At 38.8% G+C, this 23,172-nt stretch overlaps 1 protein-coding gene across 5 annotated transcripts; it reads left to right on the top strand.

The window, feature by feature from the left end:
• The first annotated feature begins 898 nt into the window (after positions 1-898).
• Positions 899-21,872, top strand: LOC18109575 (exopolygalacturonase). 5 transcript variants are annotated; one of them, XM_006371303.3, is made up of 4 exons: positions 899-1,101; positions 1,266-1,574; positions 1,712-2,227; positions 2,473-2,815. In XM_006371303.3, the coding sequence occupies exons 1-4, from the start codon at positions 970-972 to the stop codon at positions 2,695-2,697; spliced, it is 1,182 nt and encodes a 393-aa protein (XP_006371365.2). In that variant the 5' UTR covers positions 899-969; the 3' UTR covers positions 2,698-2,815. The 5 variants fall into 5 exon arrangements, with proteins under 5 accessions (XP_006371365.2, XP_052305564.1, XP_052305562.1 ...); XM_052449604.1 differs by lacking the exons at positions 1,266-1,574; positions 1,712-2,227; positions 2,473-2,815 and adding exons at positions 9,336-9,644; positions 9,782-10,297; positions 10,543-10,885 and having other exon boundaries at positions 900-1,101; XM_052449602.1 differs by lacking the exons at positions 899-1,101; positions 1,266-1,574; positions 1,712-2,227; positions 2,473-2,815 and adding exons at positions 8,972-9,171; positions 20,311-20,619; positions 20,757-21,272; positions 21,518-21,872.
• The last annotated feature ends 1,300 nt before the right edge of the window (positions 21,873-23,172 follow it).

Below are 23,172 nucleotides of genomic sequence, written 5' to 3'. Positions count from 1 at the left end.
TTTTTTCATTATTTTTTTTTTCAATTTCATCAATCAATATTTGATTTTTTTATATAAAAAAGGAAGTTAGGCTTTGTTTTTTCTTCTATTTTCTTTCGACGAGATTAACCTGATCTTATTGTCTAGGCCATGAGATTGACTCAAGTGTTTTTTTAATTTAATCATTTTTTAGTTTCATTTTCAAGACTAAGTTGATATTATAATTGAGTTATTCCATTTGCTTGATCTAGGTAGTGGGGTTTGGTGAGCTTAACCAGGTTTGCATGTTTTTTCTGTCTTTTTTTTAATTGCTTTCTTTTATCCTTTTACATGGGATTTGTTGGGAATGAGGCTTCATAATATTCTTTTGATTTGTTTTTTACTGATTTATCTCAGTCTCATGATTGTAGTTGTATGTTTGACATGGTAACTATGATTGACTCTAGTTTTTTTCAATTTCATCTTTTCACATTGAGTTGACTAAGAATTGAATTCTATCGTTTTTTTAGCAAGTGTTTTTTTGTGTGCATATTTTAGAATCTTGTTAATGTTTTTTTCATAGATTAGAGATAATTTAGAAAGTTTGATGTTATTTAAAGTTTTGTTATATACTATATCAAGGGAAAAAGTAAAATAAAATGGAATTAGCATCTTCAATAACAAAATCTTCAAAACTAGAGGAATTTTTATTCAATTAAACAAATCTTTCCATGAAATTGAGGCTTCTATGGACAGGGTTATATGTATAGATTTTTCTTATAATATTTTGATATGCTATACTGCAAGAGAAGCTAATAATAGTAAAGAAATTGAATGGCAAAGCTACATCCTTGCACAAGCATGGACAACATTCATCAACTGCATGATAAATTTACGAGTGGTGTTGAAGTCCTCCCTTGCCCTATAAATTAAGGATCAACATGGAAGGTTAAGAAATGTGTCCGTTTTCCTAGAGCAGTGAAGAAAGAAAGCAACATAGCTAACAAAAAGATGGGCTTGGAAGTTGTCTCCTCGGCAATAATATCATTCTCACTATTCTTATTGTTAGCATCAACTACTCAAGCCCAGTCAAATGGTGTCTTCGATGTGACTAAATATGGTGCCGGTAAAGATATCACGGAGGTATCTTAAATATTTTCTCGCATGCATGCATATGATTTTTAAATAGCAGAATATATAATATTCGAGTCAAAACTTATTTATGTTTCCTTAGATTTTCAGCGTAACACCCGAATTTGAGACCTGTTGATCCTCTCTAAATAATGCCCTTTTCTTTCCCTTTTTAGGCTTTAACCAATGCTTGGAAATCTGCTTGTGCTTCAACAAAGCCCAGTAAAGTTCTTATTCCAAGTGGAACATACTGGTTACGGAAAGTAACTCTAGCAGGTCCTTGCAAGGCTGCGATCAAGCTCCAAGTTGATGGCATATTGAAGGCACCGGTTGACCCAAATAAGCTCTCAGGAGGTCATTGGGTTAATTTCAGATACGTAGATCAATTTACATTGTCGGGAAGGGGCACTTTTGATGGGCAGGGAAAGGTTGCGTGGAGCAAAAGTACATGTCACAAAGATAAAAATTGTAAAGGCCTCCCAATGGTAATCTACTCACCATTATGAAGCCTAATTTCCTTCTCTTGGGTCACAAATTTAGTGAGAGTTTTTTAATTATATGTTATGGCACTAACAAAGTTTCTTTAATCATTTGCTTTTTGTTGGCTTCAAATATGTATCAGAATTTAAGGTTCGATTTCATCACCAATGCATTAGTCCGAGATATAACTACTCTAGATAGCAAGAACTTTCATGTTAACGTCTTGGGGTGCAAAAACCTCACCTTCCAGCATTTTACCGTGAGAGCACCTGGTGAGAGTGTAAACACCGATGGAATCCACATCGGCCGATCTACTGGGATCTACATTATCGATTCAAAAATTAGCACAGGCGATGATTGTATCTCCGTGGGAGATGGCACCGAAGAATTACATATCACAGGAGTAACATGTGGACCTGGCCATGGCATCAGTGTTGGAAGTTTAGGGAAATACCCCAATGAGAAACCTGTTTCTGGAATATTTGTCAAGAATTGCACCATCTCAGATACTACAAATGGCGTTAGAATAAAATCTTGGCCAGCTTTATACGGTGGTGTCGCATCTAACATGCATTTTGAGGATATCGTCATGAACAATGTCCAAAACCCTGTCATCATAGATCAAGGGTATTGCCCATGGAACCAATGCACTCTAAAGGTATTGCTTTTTCTGTTACCATAAGGATATTTTCACAATATTAAATTACTGTGACAATATTTTACCCAATTCGTGGCTCAAACACTCCACCATTTATCAAAGTCTTTTTTACATCATGCTAGATCAATAATGCAATTCTGAAGATTGCATACACATGCATATTAATTTTTTTATGTTCCTTCCAGCCAGGGAGATTACTAAAAGTCTTTTGGGGTCTTAATCTTCTTTTTTTTTTTCTTTTGCAGGCTCCATCAAAAGTGAAGATCAGTGATGTTAGTTTTAAGAGCATAAGGGGAACTTCTGCAACTCCGGTTGTTGTTCGGATTGCTTGCAGTAGTGGCTTCCCATGTCAGAAGGTGAAGCTTGCTAACATTAACCTTGCATACAGAGGACCAGGAGGCCCTGCAAAATCCCAATGCTCTAACGTTAAGCCCATAATTTCTGGGATAATGAGCGCATCTGGATGTTGAAGATGAGGACTTCCATCTGAACTTCTTTTGGTTTCTTCATTCATAGGCTCGTTTTTAGATGGAGGAGTCCCATCTTGTAATTTTGTTTAAGCAGATGAATAAAGTTTTATTATTTTAATTTCAAATACAAGATTGCTGGATTACTTTTACAATTTAATTTTATATATATAGTTGAAGCACAACTTATTATTGATTAAAGGGATTACATAATCCAAAGTCATCTCTTCTATATATATATATATGACTAGGGTAACATATAGTGGTTACTGTATAGCGCACTACACATGATAAATATATATAAGGAAAGTATAATATTTCCTATATTACAATACATCTCATAATACACCCCCTCAAGCTGAAGGTGGGTTGACCACATGAAGCTTGGACCGCAAATAAGCAAAAGCAATGTGGGGAAGCGACTTAGTAAGAACATCAACTAATTGATCTTCGGAGGATATAAAGGGAATATGTATCTTGTTTTTAGCCACTCTATCACGAACCATGTGATAATCAACCTCAACATGCTTTGTACGTGCATGAAAGATAGGATTAGCAGATAGATACGTAGCACCCACATTGTCGCACCAAATGGTGGTAACAGAAGTGGGAGAAAAAAATAAATCTCTTAGAAGATAACAAAACCAAAGAACCTCAGCAGTACCATCAGTTAATGCCTTATATTCTACTTCAGTCGAGGATCGAGCAACAGTGCATTGCTTGCCAGATTTCCATGAAATGGGAGTATTGCCGAGAAAGACAAATAGCCACACGTAGACTTCCGATCATCGATGCTCCTTGCCCAATCAGCATCAGTAAAACCATGAAGTGATAACGAGGAGCCACGAGTAAGGTGAAGACCGAAGGAAGACGTACCTTTCATGTAGCATAGTATACATTTGACAGCAGCCCAATGACTCTCAGTAGGAGCATGCATAAACTGACAGACCTTATTGACAGCATAGCATATATCGGGTCTAATAAATGTGAGTTACTAAAGAGCACCAATAATTTTTCAAAAACGAGTGGGGTCCGAGAATGGCTTACTAGTCTATAAGCCACTCTTGGAGGCAGAAGTCATTGTATCAACAGGCTTGCACAATGACATTCCAGCACGACTCAAGATATCAAGAGCATATTTGTGTTGACTAAGCATGAGACTCATACTGGTGGGAGTGACCTCAATCCTCAAGAAATAGTGAGCATTACCTAGATCTCGAAGCTTGAATTTTGAACTCGGTAGGATAATAAGGCGTTGAATCAAAGTAGAGTTACTACCAGTGAGAAGAATGGCATCCACATAGACAACCAAATAACATATATCATGATTCACATTCAGAATGAATAAGGAAGTGTCAACCTTGGAAGCGCGGAAGCCAACTGAGAGAAGAAAGTCACTCACTCGTTTGTACCAAGCCCACGGGGCTTGTTTTAAACCATAAAGAGACTTGTGAAGGCAACACACATGAGTTGGCAGGACAGGGTCGACAAACCCCGTGGACTGTTACATATAAATAACCTCCTGAAGTGAACCATTGAGAAAATCACTATAAACATCAAGTTGTCAAATCTGTCAACGGTTAGATACGGCAATGGCGAAGACTAGGCAAACAGTGGTCGGTTTAACAACAGGATTGAAGGTTTCTGAGTAGTCGATACCTTCCTGTTGAGTGAATCCTCGTGCAACCAAGCGCGTCTTGTAGCGTTCAACAGTGTCATCAGCTCGACGCTTGATTTTATAAACCCAACGGTAACTAACAACATTCATAGAAAACACATACGGAACCAAGGACTAAGTACCATTGGCATGTAAAGCTGTAATTTCAAATCTCATAGCAGAATGTCAGCATAGAAAATGGTTAGCTTATTTGAAAGTCAAAGGTTCATAAGCAGAGGAATATGTTACCCATGAGTTAGGAGGTAGTGGAGATGCAGAAACTGAGCTCAAGTTGACAGACTTGTGTTGTAAGGGATGCAGCACCATGTGGTGCTGTCGGGAAACCACCGGAGCAGGAGAGTCAAAAGACCTGATGGATGTGTGCTGCTGTGGAATGGAGTAGCTGGAAAGATCAATACAGAGATCTAAGACCAGCGATGACTGTGTAGGAACCCGTGAAGGAGAGACAGGGCCTGACGGGAAAGCTAGGGGCGCAATAGAAAGAGGAGAATTATATGTTGTGATGTTCGGAGCAGTAGAACATAAACCTGTAAAATGATCAAGAGACATAGTTGCAAATAGTGGTAAGGAGATCGAGGTGTGTGTGGGGAGTGTTGTTGTTTGAGGTGGGTTGTGTGATGGGAAGTATGTTAAGGTAAGAAGGTGGGAGATAGGGGCCAACTAGGGGTTAGAGTTGGTTGTGGCAGAAACATGATCAAACTCAAGAAATGAAAAGGAATGTTCATGGAAGCGGACATGACAGGAGATGTAAATACGATCAGAAGACAAGTCAAGACAACGATAGCCTAGATGACATGAACTATAACCTAGAAACACACAAGAAGTAGAGCGATAGTCTAACTTATAAGCATTATATGGTCGAAGAAACGAAAAGAATAGACATCGAAAAGTACGCAGGAAACTATAATCAGGTTGTTGATGAAACAGACATTCAAACGAAGATTTGTTTCATAAGAACGATGTCAGCATACGATTAATAAGATAGACAGAGGTTTCAAATGCATAATTCCAGAATTTTAGAGGTGCCTTACAGTGACCAAGCAGGGTAAGACCACTTTCAACAATATGACGGTGATGACGCTCAACAGTACCATTTTGTTCATATGTATATGGACATATGATGCGATGATAAATACCAACAGTTTTGAAGAAGGAATTTAATTTACGATATTCACCACCCCAGTCAGTGTGAACCGATTTTATTTTACGAGAGAACTATCGTTCAACGAAAACTTAAAACTGATGAAACACATTAAACACATCAGATTTTACACTAAGAGGATAAAACCAAATAAATTTTGTGTGCGCATCCACAAAGATCACAAAATAACAGAAACCATTAGAAGATAAAACAGGGGCAAGGCCCCAAACATCACTAAAAAATAGTTCAACAGGAGCAGATGTTTTGTGACTCATAGGTCCTAATGATAGACGCAATGATTTTCCTAATGGACATGCTTGACATTGAAAATTTAAAGGACGAGACGTACAAGTGACCTTTTTATTTGAAGCTAAGAAACTCAAAACCTAGGAGCTTGGGTAACCGAGTCGACGATACCAAACATCAGCAGAGGTGGATAAACTAGCAGACAGAAAAGCTTAGGGCATAATGTGGCAGAAGACTCTGAAAGGACATAAAGGCCATCTTTACTCTGATTGAAAAGCAGAACCTCCTTGGTTATGAGATCCTTTGTCGCACGTCGCACGTCACCCGCGCGGCGTTCGTTGGTGATTTTTCGTTTTAGTTTGGTTGATTCGTTGGGAGTCGCCACCTAGTATTTCATTGAGGGTTACTAGGAAACCCAAATGTACTGGTCTTGTCAGAGATTCACGGGTAAGGGACTGGTTGTGGTTAGGGAAGGTATTAGCACCCCTAACGCACCCTACCTAAAGTAAGCTGCTTCGTGGCTTTGATGTGTTAAAGAAGTTTTAAAAATTGTCTTTTCATCGGATATTAGAAATATGACATACGTGTAAGTTCATAATTCTTGACCGTGAGCAAATCAAAATATTAAATTCTTCTTTATTCTTTGCAATTTTATAAAAAAAACATTCATAAAAAAAACAAACAACACATTCACTTTCACTATATTTTTTTTCTTTTTTTTCTTTTCCTTTTTTACATCCACATTTGCACAATACAAATTATAAAAAATTCAAAACTAAACAAAAAATACATTAAACAATTTTAAAATTACAAAAATAACCCAAAATAGAATCAGGAACAGTGCAGCCATAGGAACAGTGCTAGAAGGCTTCTGGGTCACGGAAACAGTGGCGGCGCGTTGTTCCATGCGCCACCACTACTGGCGGCGCATGGGTTCACGCGCCGCCGCTGATGAAGGTGACAAAACCGGTGGATCGGGAACATCTCCCTCTTTTATGTCTCCCTACGCTAGCGGTGACCTGCAAAACAACCGAAAACACAACAGGCAGTTGATTTTAATTTTTCTTTCTTTTTGGTCCAGATCGGTTCACAGCCTTCTCCTATCTTCGGATCTACTTCACGGCGAGTCGGTTTGTTATGGGTTTCATCTTCTTCTCCTCTGCTTCGGGTGGCAGGTCTGGCGGTTGTAGAGGCGACGGCGACGTTGATGATCTTCACTCCCGTTGGTTGCCGCGGCGGTTGGGCTTGCTGCTAGAGGAAGAAGGTGGGCAAATCTGTCAGTGGTGGGTCACTGTGGAAGCAGACGGGGCTGGCTTCGGGCTGGAAGGTGGTGCTCTTGGTGGCTGAGTGTAAGGGAGGCCTGATTCGGTCGGCGATGGAGAAGAAAACGTTGAAATGGACAGCAAGAGGAGAGAGTGAGGGGGACGGCTCTGCCCTCCTTTTGGTCTTGGCGAGATGGCGGTTGGTTCGGGGGGCCAGTTTAGGCGAAGGCGCCTGTGGTGTGCTAGGAGGCTAAGAGAGATGTAGTGGTTGAGAGGGAGGAAAATCTTTGGCTGGCGAGAGGGGAGGCTTGAGAGGCGCTGGTTTTGTGTTGATGAGAGGGAAATGGGACGGTGTATGGGGCTACTGGAGATGATGGGAGAAAACAATGATAGAGGGGAGATGTTGGTGTTGCGGGTCAGCGGGAGGAGCTGAAGGGGCTGGAGAATAGTAAAAGGTTATATGGCCAGAGGGCGGCCGGTTTCCTTTTGGCAGAGGGGACTTGAGCGGCGGCTTCGGTTAGGGATAAGAAAGGGGTATGGTTTTTAGGGTTTTTTTTGTGTTTAGGGTTTTTTTGTGATTCCCCTCAATTATGCAAAATTGCCCCCCCTTTTGTGTGTGTTTGAAACTTCTATTTGTAGGCAAAAATGTTGTTAGGTCTCAAACTTGGTCCCTCAACTTTTTTTTTTTTGTAAATTTTGATTTTTCTTTTTTTTTTATTTTTTGAAAACGAGCAATATCAATATCGACTCAATGAGGAAAATCAATAATTTTAAAAATAACGCGTTAAAAGTCGAACGCGTTCCAAAGATCTTTGAAAATTTAAATTCTTTTGAGACGATGCTAAAAATGCTAAAAACGATGCAAATATATTTAAGAAAACGTATTTTTTGGATTTTTGTTGTTTTTCGCTAGTTTTGGATTTTTCAAAAATTTTATCAAATAGGTGGGTCAAAAATTGGGTAACAACATCCTTAACATAGAAAACAGAAGAGTGAAATTCAAAAAAGACATAGTTTTCATGGCAAAATTGTTGAATAGAAAAGAGTCTTTTTTTTTTAATTTTTGGAACATGCAAGACATTAGACAACATAAAAACCCGTTTAGGGGTATGTAAGATATTATGGGTTGTATTAGATATGACAAGTCCCTTACCATCACCAACATGCAATTGATCATTATCGAGATAAGGTTTTGCATGTGTCATACCGGTAATATCTGGAGTAACGTGCTGATTTGCGTCGGTGTCAGGAAACCAAGTGATAGAATTTGTTGTGCAAGCGTCACTAAAAGAGAGGTTAGCCGAGGTGTGGTTACCAAGGTGCACAAGTTGGGAGCATTGTTGTGCGCAGTGCCCAAATATATTACAAAGCTGCCACTTAATATGTCGCTGCAACTGACCAGCATTACATGTTCTACTCCGCTGCCAATCTAGTCGATCCTGCTGTCAATGCCCACGTTGTTACTGCTAGAAACCGCTGTTGTTACCTCTGAAATTCTGACCACAACACTAAGTTGAGGAGGAGCACATATTCCTCCACCCATTACGTCTTCCCCTGTCCCGTTGAGTTGATTCTAGTTTTTTTTCATAGATTAGAGATCATTTAGAAAGTTTGATGTTATTTAAAGTTTTGTTATATACTATATCAAGGGAAAAAATAAAATAAAATGGAATTAGCATCTTCAATAACAAAATCTTCAAAACTAGAGGAATTTTTATTCAATTAAACAAATCTTTCCATGAAATTGAGGCTTCTATGGATAGGGTTATATATATATATTTTTCTTATAATATTTTGATATGCTGTATTGCAAGAGAAGCTAATAATAGTAAAGAAATTGAATGGCAAAGCTACATCCTTGCACAAGCATGGACAAGATTCATCAACTGCTTGATAAATTTACGAGTGGTGTTGAAGTCCTCCCTTGCCCTATAAATTAAGGATCAACATGGAAGGTTAAGAAATGTGTCCGTTTTCCTAGAGCAGTGAAGAAAGAAAGCAACATAGCTAACAAAAAGATGGGCTTGGAAGTTGTCTCCTCGGCAATAATATCATTCTCACTATTCTTATTGTTAGCATCAACTACTCAAGCCCAGTCAAATGGTGTCTTCGATGTGACTAAATATGGTGCCGGTAAAGATATCACGGAGGTATCTTAAATATTTTCTCGCATGCATGCATATGATTTTTAAATAGCAGAATATATAATATTCGAGTCAAAACTTATTTATGTTTCCTTAGATTTTCAGCGTAACACCCGAATTTGAGACCTGTTGATCCTCTCTAAATAATGCCCTTTTCTTTCCCTTTTTAGGCTTTAACCAATGCTTGGAAATCTGCTTGTGCTTCAACAAAGCCCAGTAAAGTTCTTATTCCAAGTGGAACATACTGGTTACGGAAAGTAACTCTAGCAGGTCCTTGCAAGGCTGCGATCAAGCTCCAAGTTGATGGCATATTGAAGGCACCGGTTGACCCAAATAAGCTCTCAGGAGGTCATTGGGTTAATTTCAGATACGTAGATCAATTTACATTGTCGGGAAGGGGCACTTTTGATGGGCAGGGAAAGGTTGCGTGGAGCAAAAGTACATGTCACAAAGATAAAAATTGTAAAGGCCTCCCAATGGTAATCTACTCACCATTATGAAGCCTAATTTCCTTCTCTTGGGTCACAAATTTAGTGAGAGTTTTTTAATTATATGTTATGGCACTAACAAAGTTTCTTTAATCATTTGCTTTTTGTTGGCTTCAAATATGTATCAGAATTTAAGGTTCGATTTCATCACCAATGCATTAGTCCGAGATATAACTACTCTAGATAGCAAGAACTTTCATGTTAACGTCTTGGGGTGCAAAAACCTCACCTTCCAGCATTTTACCGTGAGAGCACCTGGTGAGAGTGTAAACACCGATGGAATCCACATCGGCCGATCTACTGGGATCTACATTATCGATTCAAAAATTAGCACAGGCGATGATTGTATCTCCGTGGGAGATGGCACCGAAGAATTACATATCACAGGAGTAACATGTGGACCTGGCCATGGCATCAGTGTTGGAAGTTTAGGGAAATACCCCAATGAGAAACCTGTTTCTGGAATATTTGTCAAGAATTGCACCATCTCAGATACTACAAATGGCGTTAGAATAAAATCTTGGCCAGCTTTATACGGTGGTGTCGCATCTAACATGCATTTTGAGGATATCGTCATGAACAATGTCCAAAACCCTGTCATCATAGATCAAGGGTATTGCCCATGGAACCAATGCACTCTAAAGGTATTGCTTTTTCTGTTACCATAAGGATATTTTCACAATATTAAATTACTGTGACAATATTTTACCCAATTCGTGGCTCAAACACTCCACCATTTATCAAAGTCTTTTTTACATCATGCTAGATCAATAATGCAATTCTGAAGATTGCATACACATGCATATTAATTTTTTTATGTTCCTTCCAGCCAGGGAGATTACTAAAAGTCTTTTGGGGTCTTAATCTTCTTTTTTTTTTTCTTTTGCAGGCTCCATCAAAAGTGAAGATCAGTGATGTTAGTTTTAAGAGCATAAGGGGAACTTCTGCAACTCCGGTTGTTGTTCGGATTGCTTGCAGTAGTGGCTTCCCATGTCAGAAGGTGAAGCTTGCTAACATTAACCTTGCATACAGAGGACCAGGAGGCCCTGCAAAATCCCAATGCTCTAACGTTAAGCCCATAATTTCTGGGATAATGAGCGCATCTGGATGTTGAAGATGAGGACTTCCATCTGAACTTCTTTTGGTTTCTTCATTCATAGGCTCGTTTTTAGATGGAGGAGTCCCATCTTGTAATTTTGTTTAAGCAGATGAATAAAGTTTTATTATTTTAATTTTCTATACAAGATCGCTGGATTACTCTTACAATTTAATTTTATATATGTACTGATTTCTCAATAAATCTTCAATCTTATGTGTCAAAAAGTGCAAAAAAAGTATAAATCATATAGCAACCCTACATGTTTTTTCCTTTATTTTTTTTAATTTATTACTTATGGTTCATACGTTTTTTTTTTTTTTTTGTACAAATTTCCTTTTGCTCTTATTTTTTTAATTTGAATAATTAAATTTTTTTAAATGATTTTTTATAAATATTATTTAACTTGGCCAAATTTGACCGTGAAATGGACATTTCTTAACTTTGAAAAATCAAATTGTTGTATAATTGAATATACTTACACTATGGACATTTCTTAACTTTGAAAATTAGAGGCACTCAATTAATAAATCCTTGTAGATATTTAAATACAAAAACTAAAACTATATACACTAAAATAAAATTAAGAAAAATAACTATTAAACTCACTCCATGTCATTATACATACCGCTAAAGCTTAGTTCTATGATGTGTGGTTTAATTTTGTATGTGGGTATTATAGAATGTATAGCTTGTATATATCAGAATAGGAAAATAATATAGGATTATTCCAATGTTGTAATCCCTACAGTTACTGTCGTGTTCTGCCGCATATATATAAATAGGAAGGTTTGCTAAGGCACAACCCAACACATTCTATTATTCTCAACTTAGTATCAGAGCTGCAAAACCCTAAAAATAATTAACCTACTTTTCTCACAGCCGGAACATTCCTACCACAGCCAACATACACCTTCCCCTGCAGCACAGCCTCTCTTCTTCAATGGAACAGCCGCCACATACATCTTCTTCCTCTGCAGCACCAGCAGTTCAGCCTTCTTCTCCGGCAGTGCAGCCTTCTTCCCCTGCAGCGCCTCCTCTGCTCTCCTCTGCTTCCTCACAGCCTGGTTTCTCCTCTGCCATGGCTGGTGAACGTCTCCTCTTGCAACCCATGTCTGATGCAGCTGTTGTCTCTGCTGCCGCAAGCATTATCTCCTTCTCTCACACTCATCAAGTCATCTCCCTAAAGTTAACAAACACCAATTATTTATATTGGCGTATGGAGATGCTGCCGTATCTCTTAGGTCAAGGAGTTTTTGGATTTATTGATGGCTCCAACACATGTCCATCTTCACATGTTCTTGTCGGAGATGGTTTCTCTCTTCAGGTAAATCCGCTCTTTCTTCACAGGAAACAATAGGACCAACTTATTCTGAGTGCTCTTCTTTCCTCCCTATCTATGGAAGTTTTGCATCTTGTTGTTGGTTGTCAAAGCTCTTTTTCAGCTTGGCACACTCTTGAGCGAGCTCTCGCTTCCACCTCCAACTCTCGTATTATGCAACTTCACGGCTCTCTTTAGGATCTTCGACAGGGTGATGAATCAGTAACTCAATTTATGCAAAAAGCTAAGGCCTTATTTGATGAATTGGCCGCTGCTGGTCGGCCAGTTTCGCTTGAAGATTTCAATTTATATGTGTTTCGTGGTCTTCGGGGAGAGTTTAAAGACCTAGTTACAAGTCTTATTACCAAGGCCGAACCTTTATCATATGCAGATCTTCACAGTCATCTCCTTACGCATGAATTTCTTCACAAATCTTCGGCTGCCATACATGCTCCTCTGCTGCCCACACCCAGCACTCCATCATCTGCTCTTGTTGCGCAGCGCCAGACCTTTGGCTATTCTGGCCGCAGCAGGGGCCGCTTCAACGGTGGCTGGCGTCCCAACCAGTCTAGCAGCAGAGGCAACCGGTTTGCAGCTGGCCCCAGACCTGTTCACCGCAGCTTCCAGAACTCCTTCTTCGGTGACAGTCGGCAGGGCTCTTGGCAGCGCAATAGGGGGCAGAATCCCCGCTGCCAACTGTGTCAAAATTTCGGCCATACAGCTCCCCACTGTCCTCAATTCCAGTAGCAAGGTTATGGAAAACAGTCTACTGCCAATCTGGTGCAGCGCAATCTCTCCTCAACCGGTTCTGTTGATTGGTTTCCGGATACCGGTGCCAATCAACACGTCACACCTGATCTTGCCACCTTGACTGCTTCAGAACCGTATCTTGGTAATGATAACTTGCATGTTGGTGATGGTAAGGGCCTCCCTATATCTCATCTCGGTCATACAAAAATATATACACCACATCGCTCTTTCACCTTATCTAATGTTCTTCATGTTCCTGCAATCACGAAACCTCTGCTCTCTGTTCAGAAATTTTGTCTTGATAATAATGTTTATTTTGAATTTCACCCTCGTGTGTTTTATGTCAAGGATCTCAACACCCATGAAGTCCTTCTCTCAGGTCAGAGTAAAGATGGTCTTTATGCCCTGACCAAGTCTTCCGTCACGTCAGTTTCTCAAGCCTATTGTTCTCCCTGCACTTCTGCCTCTACCGATTTATGGCATCGTCGACTAGGTCATCCTACTACACGTATTTTTCAATTGTTAATCTCGAAAAATAAGATCATTTGTAACAGCAAACGTCTTAATTTTCAATGTCAAAGTTGTCCTTTAGGAAAATCATCACGTTTGTCTTTAGGACCTACGGGTCACAAAACTCCTGCTCCGCTTGAATAAATTTTTAGTGATGTATGGGGCCCTGCTCCTCTTTTTTCTTCAGATGGCTATCGTTATTTTGTTATCTTTGTTGATGCTTATACTAAATATGTATGGTATTATCCTCTCGTTGCCAAGTCTGATGTTTACTCTATTTTTCATCAATTTCAGACTCTCGTTGAACGTCAGTTTTCATTAAAAATAAATCTGTTCAAACTGATTGGAGCAGTGAATACCGCAAATTATCCACATTTTTTCAGACTGTTGGTATTCATCATCGTCTGATTTGTCCTCACACACATGAACAAAATGGCACAGTCGAGCGTCGTCATAAACATATTGTGGAAACAGGTATTACTCTTTTAGGGCAATGTAAAGCACCTTTTCGAGTTTGGAATTATGCTTTTGAAACCTCTATTTATCTTATAAATCACATGCCTACTCCTGTTCTTGCCCATCGCTCTTCGTTTGATTGTTTATTTCACCGGTCTCCTGATTATCATTTTCTGTGTACTTTTGGGTGTCTCTGTTTTTCTTTTCTACGTCCATATAATAATCATAAATTGGATTTTCGTTCCTCTCCATGTGTGTTCTTTGGATATAGTTCCTCCCATCTTGGTTATCGATGTTTTGACATTGCATCTCATCGTATTTATATTTCTCGTCATGTCCGTTTCCATGAACATGTGTTTCCATTTGATAATTCTGAACAGATTGCAAAGGTTTCCACCCCAACCCCCATCCCACCCGCTACTGTCACCCTCCCAAACTTGTTAAACCACCCACCACCACCCACTTCCACCAGCCACCCAAACAGCCCACAGCACTCAGCTCTGCCACTCCAAACAGCCACCCGACCACAGCCCCCAACCATCCCTTAGACATCATTACATGCTTGTTTACCTAACCCTTATGATGCAGGTTCAGTTCGACAATTGGTCTCCTCTCCTCATGATCTTGGGATGCTCTCTAGTCCCTCCTCTGCTTCGCCTACCCTGGCCAGCATTCATACAGATTCGGTCTCTGGCTACAGCCCCTCCTCTGCTGACAGTCCTGCACCGGAGGTTGCTTCTTCATCATCCTCTCCCGCAGGTCTGCAACTTATGGTTGATTTATCTTCTTATCAGCTGCCACAGGTCTCCTCACTGCCGCCATCTTCCCCTGCGTCTCCACCAGCACGCAGCAGCCATCCTATGACTCTCAGACCGCGGCAGCCGAAGACAGCAAATCTGGCTGCTTCCGCTGCCGCCACCTCTGCCTCTACACGGGTACTATATTCTCCCTCTTCTGAGCCTTTTGCATTCTCTGATGCTGACCGGTATGCAGTTTGGCATGATGCTATGTGTGATGAGATCGCTGCTTTGCGCTCAAATCGCACTTGGTCTTTGGTTCCATTTCATTCTTCTATGAACGTTGTTGGCAGTAGATGGGTATATCGGATCAAACATCGTGTTGATGGTAGTATTGAGCGCTATAAAGCGCGCCTTGTTGCTAGAGGTTTTACCCAGCAGGAAGGTATTGATTATTCTGAAACCTTCAGTCCAGTTATTAAGCAGGCCACTGTCTGATTGGTTTTCTCTATCGCGGTTTCGCGCAGTTGGAAGATTCATCAGCTTGATATTCATAATGCCTTCCTCAATGGTGTTCTTACTGAAGAAGTCTACATGAAACAGCCTCCAGGTTTTGTTGACTCTTCCCTTCCATCTCATGTGTGCAGATTGCACAAACCATTGTATGGTTTGAAACAGGCACCGAGAGCATGGTACACTCATATAAGTGATTTTTTGCTCTCCATCGGCTTTCGCGCTTCCAAGGTTGACACCTCCCTGTTTATTTTATCTGATGGTACTAATATATTTTATCTCCTGGTGTATGTTGATGATATTCTGCTTACGGGTAACAACTCTGCTATGCTTCATCATCTAATACAGTTACTTAGCTCTGAGTTCAAGCTTCGTGACTTAGGTGTTGTTCACTACTTTCCGGGTATTGAAGTTCAGTCTACCGGTATGGGTTTAATGCTGCGTCAACATAAAAATATTCTTGACATCCTCACCCACGCTGGTATGACTTCCTGCAAACCCGTTGATACTCCAGTCTCCCCTTCGAAAGTCACTCTATTACCGGATCACTCATTCTCTGATCCTACATGATTTCGTCAAATCGTGGGTGCTCTCCAATATCTTACCTTCACCCGTCCGGATATATGCTTTGCTGTTAACAAAGTCTGTCAGTTTATGCATGCTCCTACAGATTCTCATTGGGCCGCTGTTAAGCGTATTCTACGTTATCTTAAAGGTACGGCATCTTATGGTTTTCATATCACTCGAGGCTCCTCTTTTGCTCTACATGGCTTTACAGATGCAGATTGGGCTGGTAGTATTGATGATCGCAAGTCTACGGGTGGCTATCTTGTCTTTTTTTGTCAGACGCTGATTTCTTAGAAATCCGGCAAGCAACGCATAGTTGCTCGCTCCTCTACTGAGGCTGAGTATAAAGCTCTTGCTGATGGTACCGCTGAAGTCATTTGGCTTCAATACTTGTTAACAGATCTGCAAGTTCCTTCAGTTTCTGCTCCTACCATTTGGTGTGATAATCTTGGTGCTACCTATCTCTCAGTCAATCCTATCTTCCATGCTCGTATTAAGCATGTTGAAGTGGATTATCACTTTGTCCGTGACCGCGTTGCCAAGAAAGAGATTCAGATTCGTTTTGTACCCTCTCGGGATCAACTTGCCGATGTCTTCACTAAACCGCTTCCAGTTGCATCCTTTACTGCTTTTCGGTTCAAGCTTCGAGTTGATCCCCCACCCTCAGCTTGAGGGGGCATATTATAGAATGTATAGCTTGTATATATCATAATAGGAAAATAATATAGGATTATTCCAATGTTGTAATCCCTACAGTTACTGTCGTGTTCTGCCGCATATATATAAATAGGAAGGTTGGTTAAGGCACAACCTAACACATTCTATTATTCTCAACTGTGGGCTTAAAATTATTTGGTAATTCTATATTATTTAACGAACATCGAGTCATTCTGCAATCAAAATAATTTTAATTTTTCATGATTGATTAATCTAAATATCACATGTTAGAGTTTGATCAAAATATTTTCTTTTATTTTGCCAATATACCTTTTGAATGACTCGTCTCTTTATTTCAAGACAATCATAAGACAAATAACAAAGCACAATTCATTGAAAGTATGTGATGCAGTCCCCATACACATGAAAAACATATTGAAGCAAAATGCAATGCTTATTCATCTATACCTTATCAGCATTTTGCAAGCTGCTGGTCAAGGTGATGATGGTCGAGTGACTACGTGGTTGATACCACCATTCTTGCAATTTTCAATCAAATAGCCGAGGACTCCATCATATGATATTCACATCTCAATCTTGAGATTTTTTTTTAAATTTAATTATTTTTTAGTTTTATTTTTCAAGATCAGGTTGATATTGTAATTGAGCTTCATAATGTTCTCCACTTTGCCTTTCATTTCCATGATCCAGGTAGCGGGGTTTAATGAGCTTAAACGGGTCTGCATGTTTTGTTTTTTTTTTTTGTTAATTGGTTTTTTTTACCCTTCTACATGGGGTTTGTTGAAAATTAAGCTTTATAATATTCTTTTGATTGGCATTTTACTAGTTTATCCCAGCCTCATGATCATGGTTGCATGTTTGACATGCTAACTCGGGTTAACTCTAGCTTTTTTTTTCAATTTCATCCTTTTACGTTGAGTTGACTAAGAATTATAATGTCTTTTTTTAGCAAGTTTCGTTTTGTGTGCATATTATTATGATCTCTTTTTTATTTTATTTAATTCGATCGATTTATTATCTGTCTTTTTTTTAATCATCTTATTAAATAATACCACATTATTTGATCAAGATATATCTATGATCAGAGTCACAAATTTTTTTTTACTTCATTAAAACACACTTACGATGCCTAAGACATTTTTTTACTTTAAATTTTTTTAAGTTCAGCCTATATCTTAGCGCCGGCTACAAATCTAGTATGACACTAATAACCTTGACATAGTAATCTAATCTTATATACCTTTTCATTTGACATAATAAGATATTTTTATACAAGGGTAAAAAACAAATCATATATTTCTTTTCTCAAATTAAAAATCCTTCCATAATTTTCAATCTTATTACATAAAAAAAATTGATTATGAGAATTTGCATCCAATAGTAAAAACAAAGCATGTTATCGTCAAGGCTTTAAAGAGTGATAAGAATTTTATCTTTAAAAAATCTATCTATGTGCTTGTTAGCTTGATATTAATATATATTCTCCTTCATTTGAAATTTTACAAAAAAAAATAAATAATTTTTTATGTAAAGAAACCTAAAATTATCCTTCATAAAAAAATCAATAAAAAATTATTATACAAAACGTACACTGGTTATGTCTTTAATACTCTAATCAATGTTCTTGTATTTTTTTTTCAACCATTTGAATGTCATTAAATATCATACATTTCTATATATTTCTTTTTTTCTCCTTGCTTGTGGCTTAATACCTTGACATGGTTCAACGAATTACAAATTGAGCATTATTATAGAATGTACATATATAGAAAATATTGTATATAGGAATATTGTAGTCATATTCTTGTGTGGTAACCTCACCATTACTATTGTATATTGCCCTACACATATATATATAGAAAGGGTTAGCTAACCAATAGGTTAAGCCTCCTAATTATTCTCAACTTGGTATCAGAGCTTTCTGCCGTCAGAACTCTTTTCTCCTTCTTCTCCTTTGCAGCTGGACTTCTCTCTGCTTTTCCTAAATGGATTCTACTGCTGCCGCCGACTTCTCCCTCACCACCAGTGGTGCAGCACAGCCGGCCAGCCATCTACAAGTTGTTGCTGGTGGTGTCTTTCCTCCACAACAGCAACCTCCACTTGCAGAGCATGTCTATGATTCCTCCTCACAAGTTTATGTCGTTCCTTTGCTCCTTATGGGAACACACACTCCAGCTATCGTTCCTTTATCAAACACTCACCAAGTTGTTTCGTTGAAACTTACGATCACAAATTATCTCTATTGGCGAATGCAGATGAAGCCATATCTCCTTGGTCAAGGTGTTTTTCACTTCGTTAACGGCTCAGTGTCGTGTCCTCCATCTCATCTTTCTGACAGTTCTGCTGGTTCTTCCTCTACAATCAACCCTTCTTTTCTTTGTTGGAAGCAACAGGATCAACTTATTTTGAGTGCATTACTCTCCTCTCTCTCCGTGGATGTGTTGCATCTCGTGGTAGATTGTTCTACCTCGCATTGTGTTTGGCGCACTCTTGAGAAAGCGCTTGCATCTCCGTCTAATTATCGCATCATGCAACTCCATGGCTCCTTTCAAGACCTTCGGCAAGAAGACTCATCGGTTAGTATATACATGCAGCAAGCCAAATCGTTATTGAACGAATTGGATGCTGCTGGTCGCCCCATGTCTCTTGAAGACTTCAATCTCTATGTGTTTCGTGGCCTTCGTGGTGAGTTCAAAGACTTGGTAACGAGTCTCGTAACCAAGGCAGAACCGTTATCATATGTTGATCTTCACAGCCACCTTCTTACCCATGAATTTCTAAACAAGAACTCCTTTCATTCCATGGATGTCACTCCCTCTCTGTTGTCTTCTTCTCTGCCGCAGCAGCCAACACTGCTGCCAACACTACAGACCTCTACTCATCTTGCTATGTCTCATCACAGCTCAAACTTCAGCCGCAACAGGGGTCGCTCTCGAGGTAATTGGCGTCCCAACAGCAACCGCCACACTCACCAGAACAGGGGCCAATCTGCTACAGACTGGCAGCCAAGCAATTGGCAACAGACCAAGCGCAAGTCAGGGGTTAGTCAGTGGTCTGGACAGCAGCATGTCCGCTACCAATTATGCTCCAATTTCGGTCACACAGTTCCCAATTGTTCCCAGTTTCGCAGCAGTACCCACTGGCCCTCTGCTCACCATGCTGTTGGGAATGTTTCTATTGTGACATGGTTCCCCGACACCGGTGCGAATCAACATGTCACACCTAATCTTGCAACTCTGACCGATTCTATACCCTATCTTGGTAATGATTATTTGCATGTCGGGGACGGTAAGGGTCTTGACATATCTCATATTATACTACATGTTGGTAATGGCAGCCCAATGATTATTTGCATGTTAGTTCTCCGTTCGCGACAGCCCAAGACAGTCTTGTCCACTGCCACTACCACCACCTCTACTGCCTCCTTCAGTCAGATAGTATCTAGTCGGATAGTATCTCTTCCTTTAGGGTTATATATATAGATAGATAGATAGATTTTTCTTATAATATTTTGATATGTTGTACTGCAAGAGAAGCTAATAATAGTAAAGAAATTGAATGGCAAAGCTACATCCTTGCACAAGCATGGACAAGATTCATCAACTGCTTGATAAATTTACGAGTGGTGTTGAAGTCCTCCCTTGCCCTATAAAGGATCAACATGGAAGGTTAAGAAATGTGTCCGTTTTCCTAGAGCAGTGAAGAAAGAAAGCAACATAGCTAACAAAAAGATGGGCTTGGAAGTTGTCTCATCGGCAATAATATCATTCTCACTATTCTTATTGTTAGCATCAACTACTCAAGCCCAGTCAAATGGTGTCTTCGATGTGACTAAATATGGTGCCGGTAAAGATATCACGGAGGTATCTTAAATATTTTCTCGCATGCATGCATATGATTTTTAAATAGCAGAATATATAATATTCGAGTCAAAACTTATTTATGTTTCCTTAGATTTTCAGCGTAACACCCGAATTTGAGACCTGTTGATCCTCTCTCTAAATATTGCCCTTTTCTTTCCCTTTTTAGGCTTTAACCAATGCTTGGAAATCTGCTTGTGCTTCAACAAAGCCCAGTAAAGTTCTTATTCCAAGTGGAACATACTGGTTACGGAAAGTAACTCTAGCAGGTCCTTGCAAGGCTGCGATCAAGCTCCAAGTTGATGGCATATTGAAGGCACCGGTTGACCCAAATAAGCTCTCAGGAGGTCATTGGGTTAATTTCAGATACGTAGATCAATTTACATTGTCGGGAAGGGGCACTTTTGATGGGCAGGGAAAGGTTGCGTGGAGCAAAAGTACATGTCACAAAGATAAAAATTGTAAAGGCCTCCCAATGGTAATCTACTCACCATTATGAAGCCTAATTTCCTTCTCTTGGGTCACAAATTTAGTGAGAGTTTTTTAATTATATGTTATGGCACTAACAAAGTTTCTTTAATCATTTGCTTTTTGTTGGCTTCAAATATGTATCAGAATTTAAGGTTCGATTTCATCACCAATGCATTAGTCCGAGATATAACTACTCTAGATAGCAAGAACTTTCATGTTAACGTCTTGGGGTGCAAAAACCTCACCTTCCAGCATTTTACCGTGAGAGCACCTGGTGAGAGTGTAAACACCGATGGAATCCACATCGGCCGATCTACTGGGATCTACATTATCGATTCAAAAATTAGCACAGGCGATGATTGTATCTCCGTGGGAGATGGCACCGAAGAATTACATATCACAGGAGTAACATGTGGACCTGGCCATGGCATCAGTGTTGGAAGTTTAGGGAAATACCCCAATGAGAAACCTGTTTCTGGAATATTTGTCAAGAATTGCACCATCTCAGATACTACAAATGGCGTTAGAATAAAATCTTGGCCAGCTTTATACGGTGGTGTCGCATCTAACATGCATTTTGAGGATATCGTCATGAACAATGTCCAAAACCCTGTCATCATAGATCAAGGGTATTGCCCATGGAACCAATGCACTCTAAAGGTATTGCTTTTTCTGTTACCATAAGGATATTTTCACAATATTAAATTACTGTGACAATATTTTACCCAATTCGTGGCTCAAACACTCCACCATTTATCAAAATCTTTTTTACATCATGCTAGATCAATAATGCAATTCTGAAGATTGCATACACATGCATATTAAATTTTTTATGTTCCTTCCAGCAAGGGAGATTACTAAAAGTCTTTTGGGGTCTTAATGTTCTTTGTTTTTTTCTTTTGCAGGCTCCATCAAAAGTGAAGATCAGTGATGTTAGTTTTAAGAGCATAAGGGGAACTTCTGCAACTCCGGTTGTTGTTCGGATTGCTTGCAGTAGTGGCTTCCCATGTCAGAAGGTGAAGCTTGCTAACATTAACCTTGCATATAGAGGACCAGGAGGCCCTGCAAAATCCCAATGCTCTAACGTTAAGCCCATAATTTCTGGGATAATGAGCGCATCTGGATGTTGAAGATGAGGACTTCCATCTGAACTTCTTTTGGTTTCTTCATTCATAGGCTCGTTTTTAGATGGAGGAGTCCCATCTTGTAATTTTGTTTAAACAGATGAATAAAGTTTTATTATTTTAATTTTCTATACAAGATCGCTGGATTACTCTTACAATTTAATTTTATATATGTACTGATTTCTCAATAAATCCTCAATCTTATGTGTCAAAAAGAGCAAAAAAAGTATAAATCATATATATAGCAACCCTACATGTTTTCTCATTTATTTTTTTTAATTTATTACTTATGGTTCATACGAATTTTTTTTTTTTTTTTGTACAAATTTCCTTTTGCTCTTATTTTTTTAATTTGAATAATTAAATTTTTTTTAAATGATTTTTTATAAATATTATTTAACTTGGCCAAATATGACGTGAAACGGACATTTCTTAACTTTGAAAAATTAAATTGTTGTTTAATTGAATATACTTACACTATGGACATTTCTTAACTTTGAAAATTAGAGGCACTCAATAAATAAATCCTTGTAGATATTTAAATAGAAAAACTAAAACTATATACACTAAAATAAAATAAAATAAAATAATAACTATTAAACCCACTCCATGTCATTATATATATTGTTAAAGTTTAGCTGGATGATATGTGGTTTAATTTCGTATGTGATCTCAAAAGAATTTGGTCACCCTATATTATTTGTTATGTTATTTTAATAAATATCAAGTCATTTGTGCAATCAAAACACTTTTAATCTTTCCAGATTGATTACTCTAAATTTCATAGTTTGATCAAAATATTTTTTTTATTTTGTTAAAATGCCTTTTGAAAGACGTTTTTTTATTTCAAGACAATCATAAGACAAATAACAAAGCACAATTCATTGAAAGTATATGATGCAATCCCCATACACATGAAAAACATATTGAAGCATAATGCAATACTCATTCACCTATGCTTTATCAGCATTTTGCAAGCTACTAGTTAAGGTGATGACGGTTGAGTGACTACATGGCAGATACCATCTTTTTTGCAATTTTCAATCAAATGGCCCAAGACTCCATCATGATATTGACATCTCTGATCTGAATTATACCACCTAGGGAATGGTGGATTGAGGCAATTGTTTTTAAGGGCATGGCAATTCCAATTTTGTGTCCAATTGTGCTCCTTTCTCGGCAATAAAAGTGAATCAAAAAGGGAAGCATCTATAGAGTAAACCCTTCCCTAATCACAACACATCAATGCTTTCAGTCTTGAAATTGAAAAATGTTATGTCAAGAAAATATTCTCTCGTCACCACAATGTCAGCATTATAAAAGGTCAAAGGACTTACATAGGGTTCTTTCCTGACAACCGAACAGCCCCACATGCGCTATCCTAAGGCTTATAAGTTGGCTTAATTAGGCTCGTCAATTAGACTTAAGTAAACTTA

The sequence above is a fragment of the Populus trichocarpa genome, chromosome 19 (assembly GCF_000002775.5).
Source record: "Populus trichocarpa isolate Nisqually-1 chromosome 19, P.trichocarpa_v4.1, whole genome shotgun sequence".
In the NCBI taxonomy this organism is placed as follows: Eukaryota; Viridiplantae; Streptophyta; class Magnoliopsida; order Malpighiales; family Salicaceae; genus Populus; species Populus trichocarpa.
Note: the sequence above shows the minus strand (reverse complement) of the source record. Positions and strands in the feature narration are given on the sequence as shown.

Excerpts from the sequence above, each read along its gene's own strand:
- LOC18109575 (XM_052449602.1), top strand. The coding sequence starts at position 9,040 with ATGGGCTTGGAAGTTGTCTCCTCGGCAATAATATCATTCTCACTATTC. Across the intron at positions 9,172-20,310 it reads CCGGTAAAGATATCACGGAG|GCTTTAACCAATGCTTGGAA; the intron begins GTATCTTAAATA and ends TTCCCTTTTTAG. Across the intron at positions 20,620-20,756 it reads ATTGTAAAGGCCTCCCAATG|AATTTAAGGTTCGATTTCAT; the intron begins GTAATCTACTCA and ends AATATGTATCAG.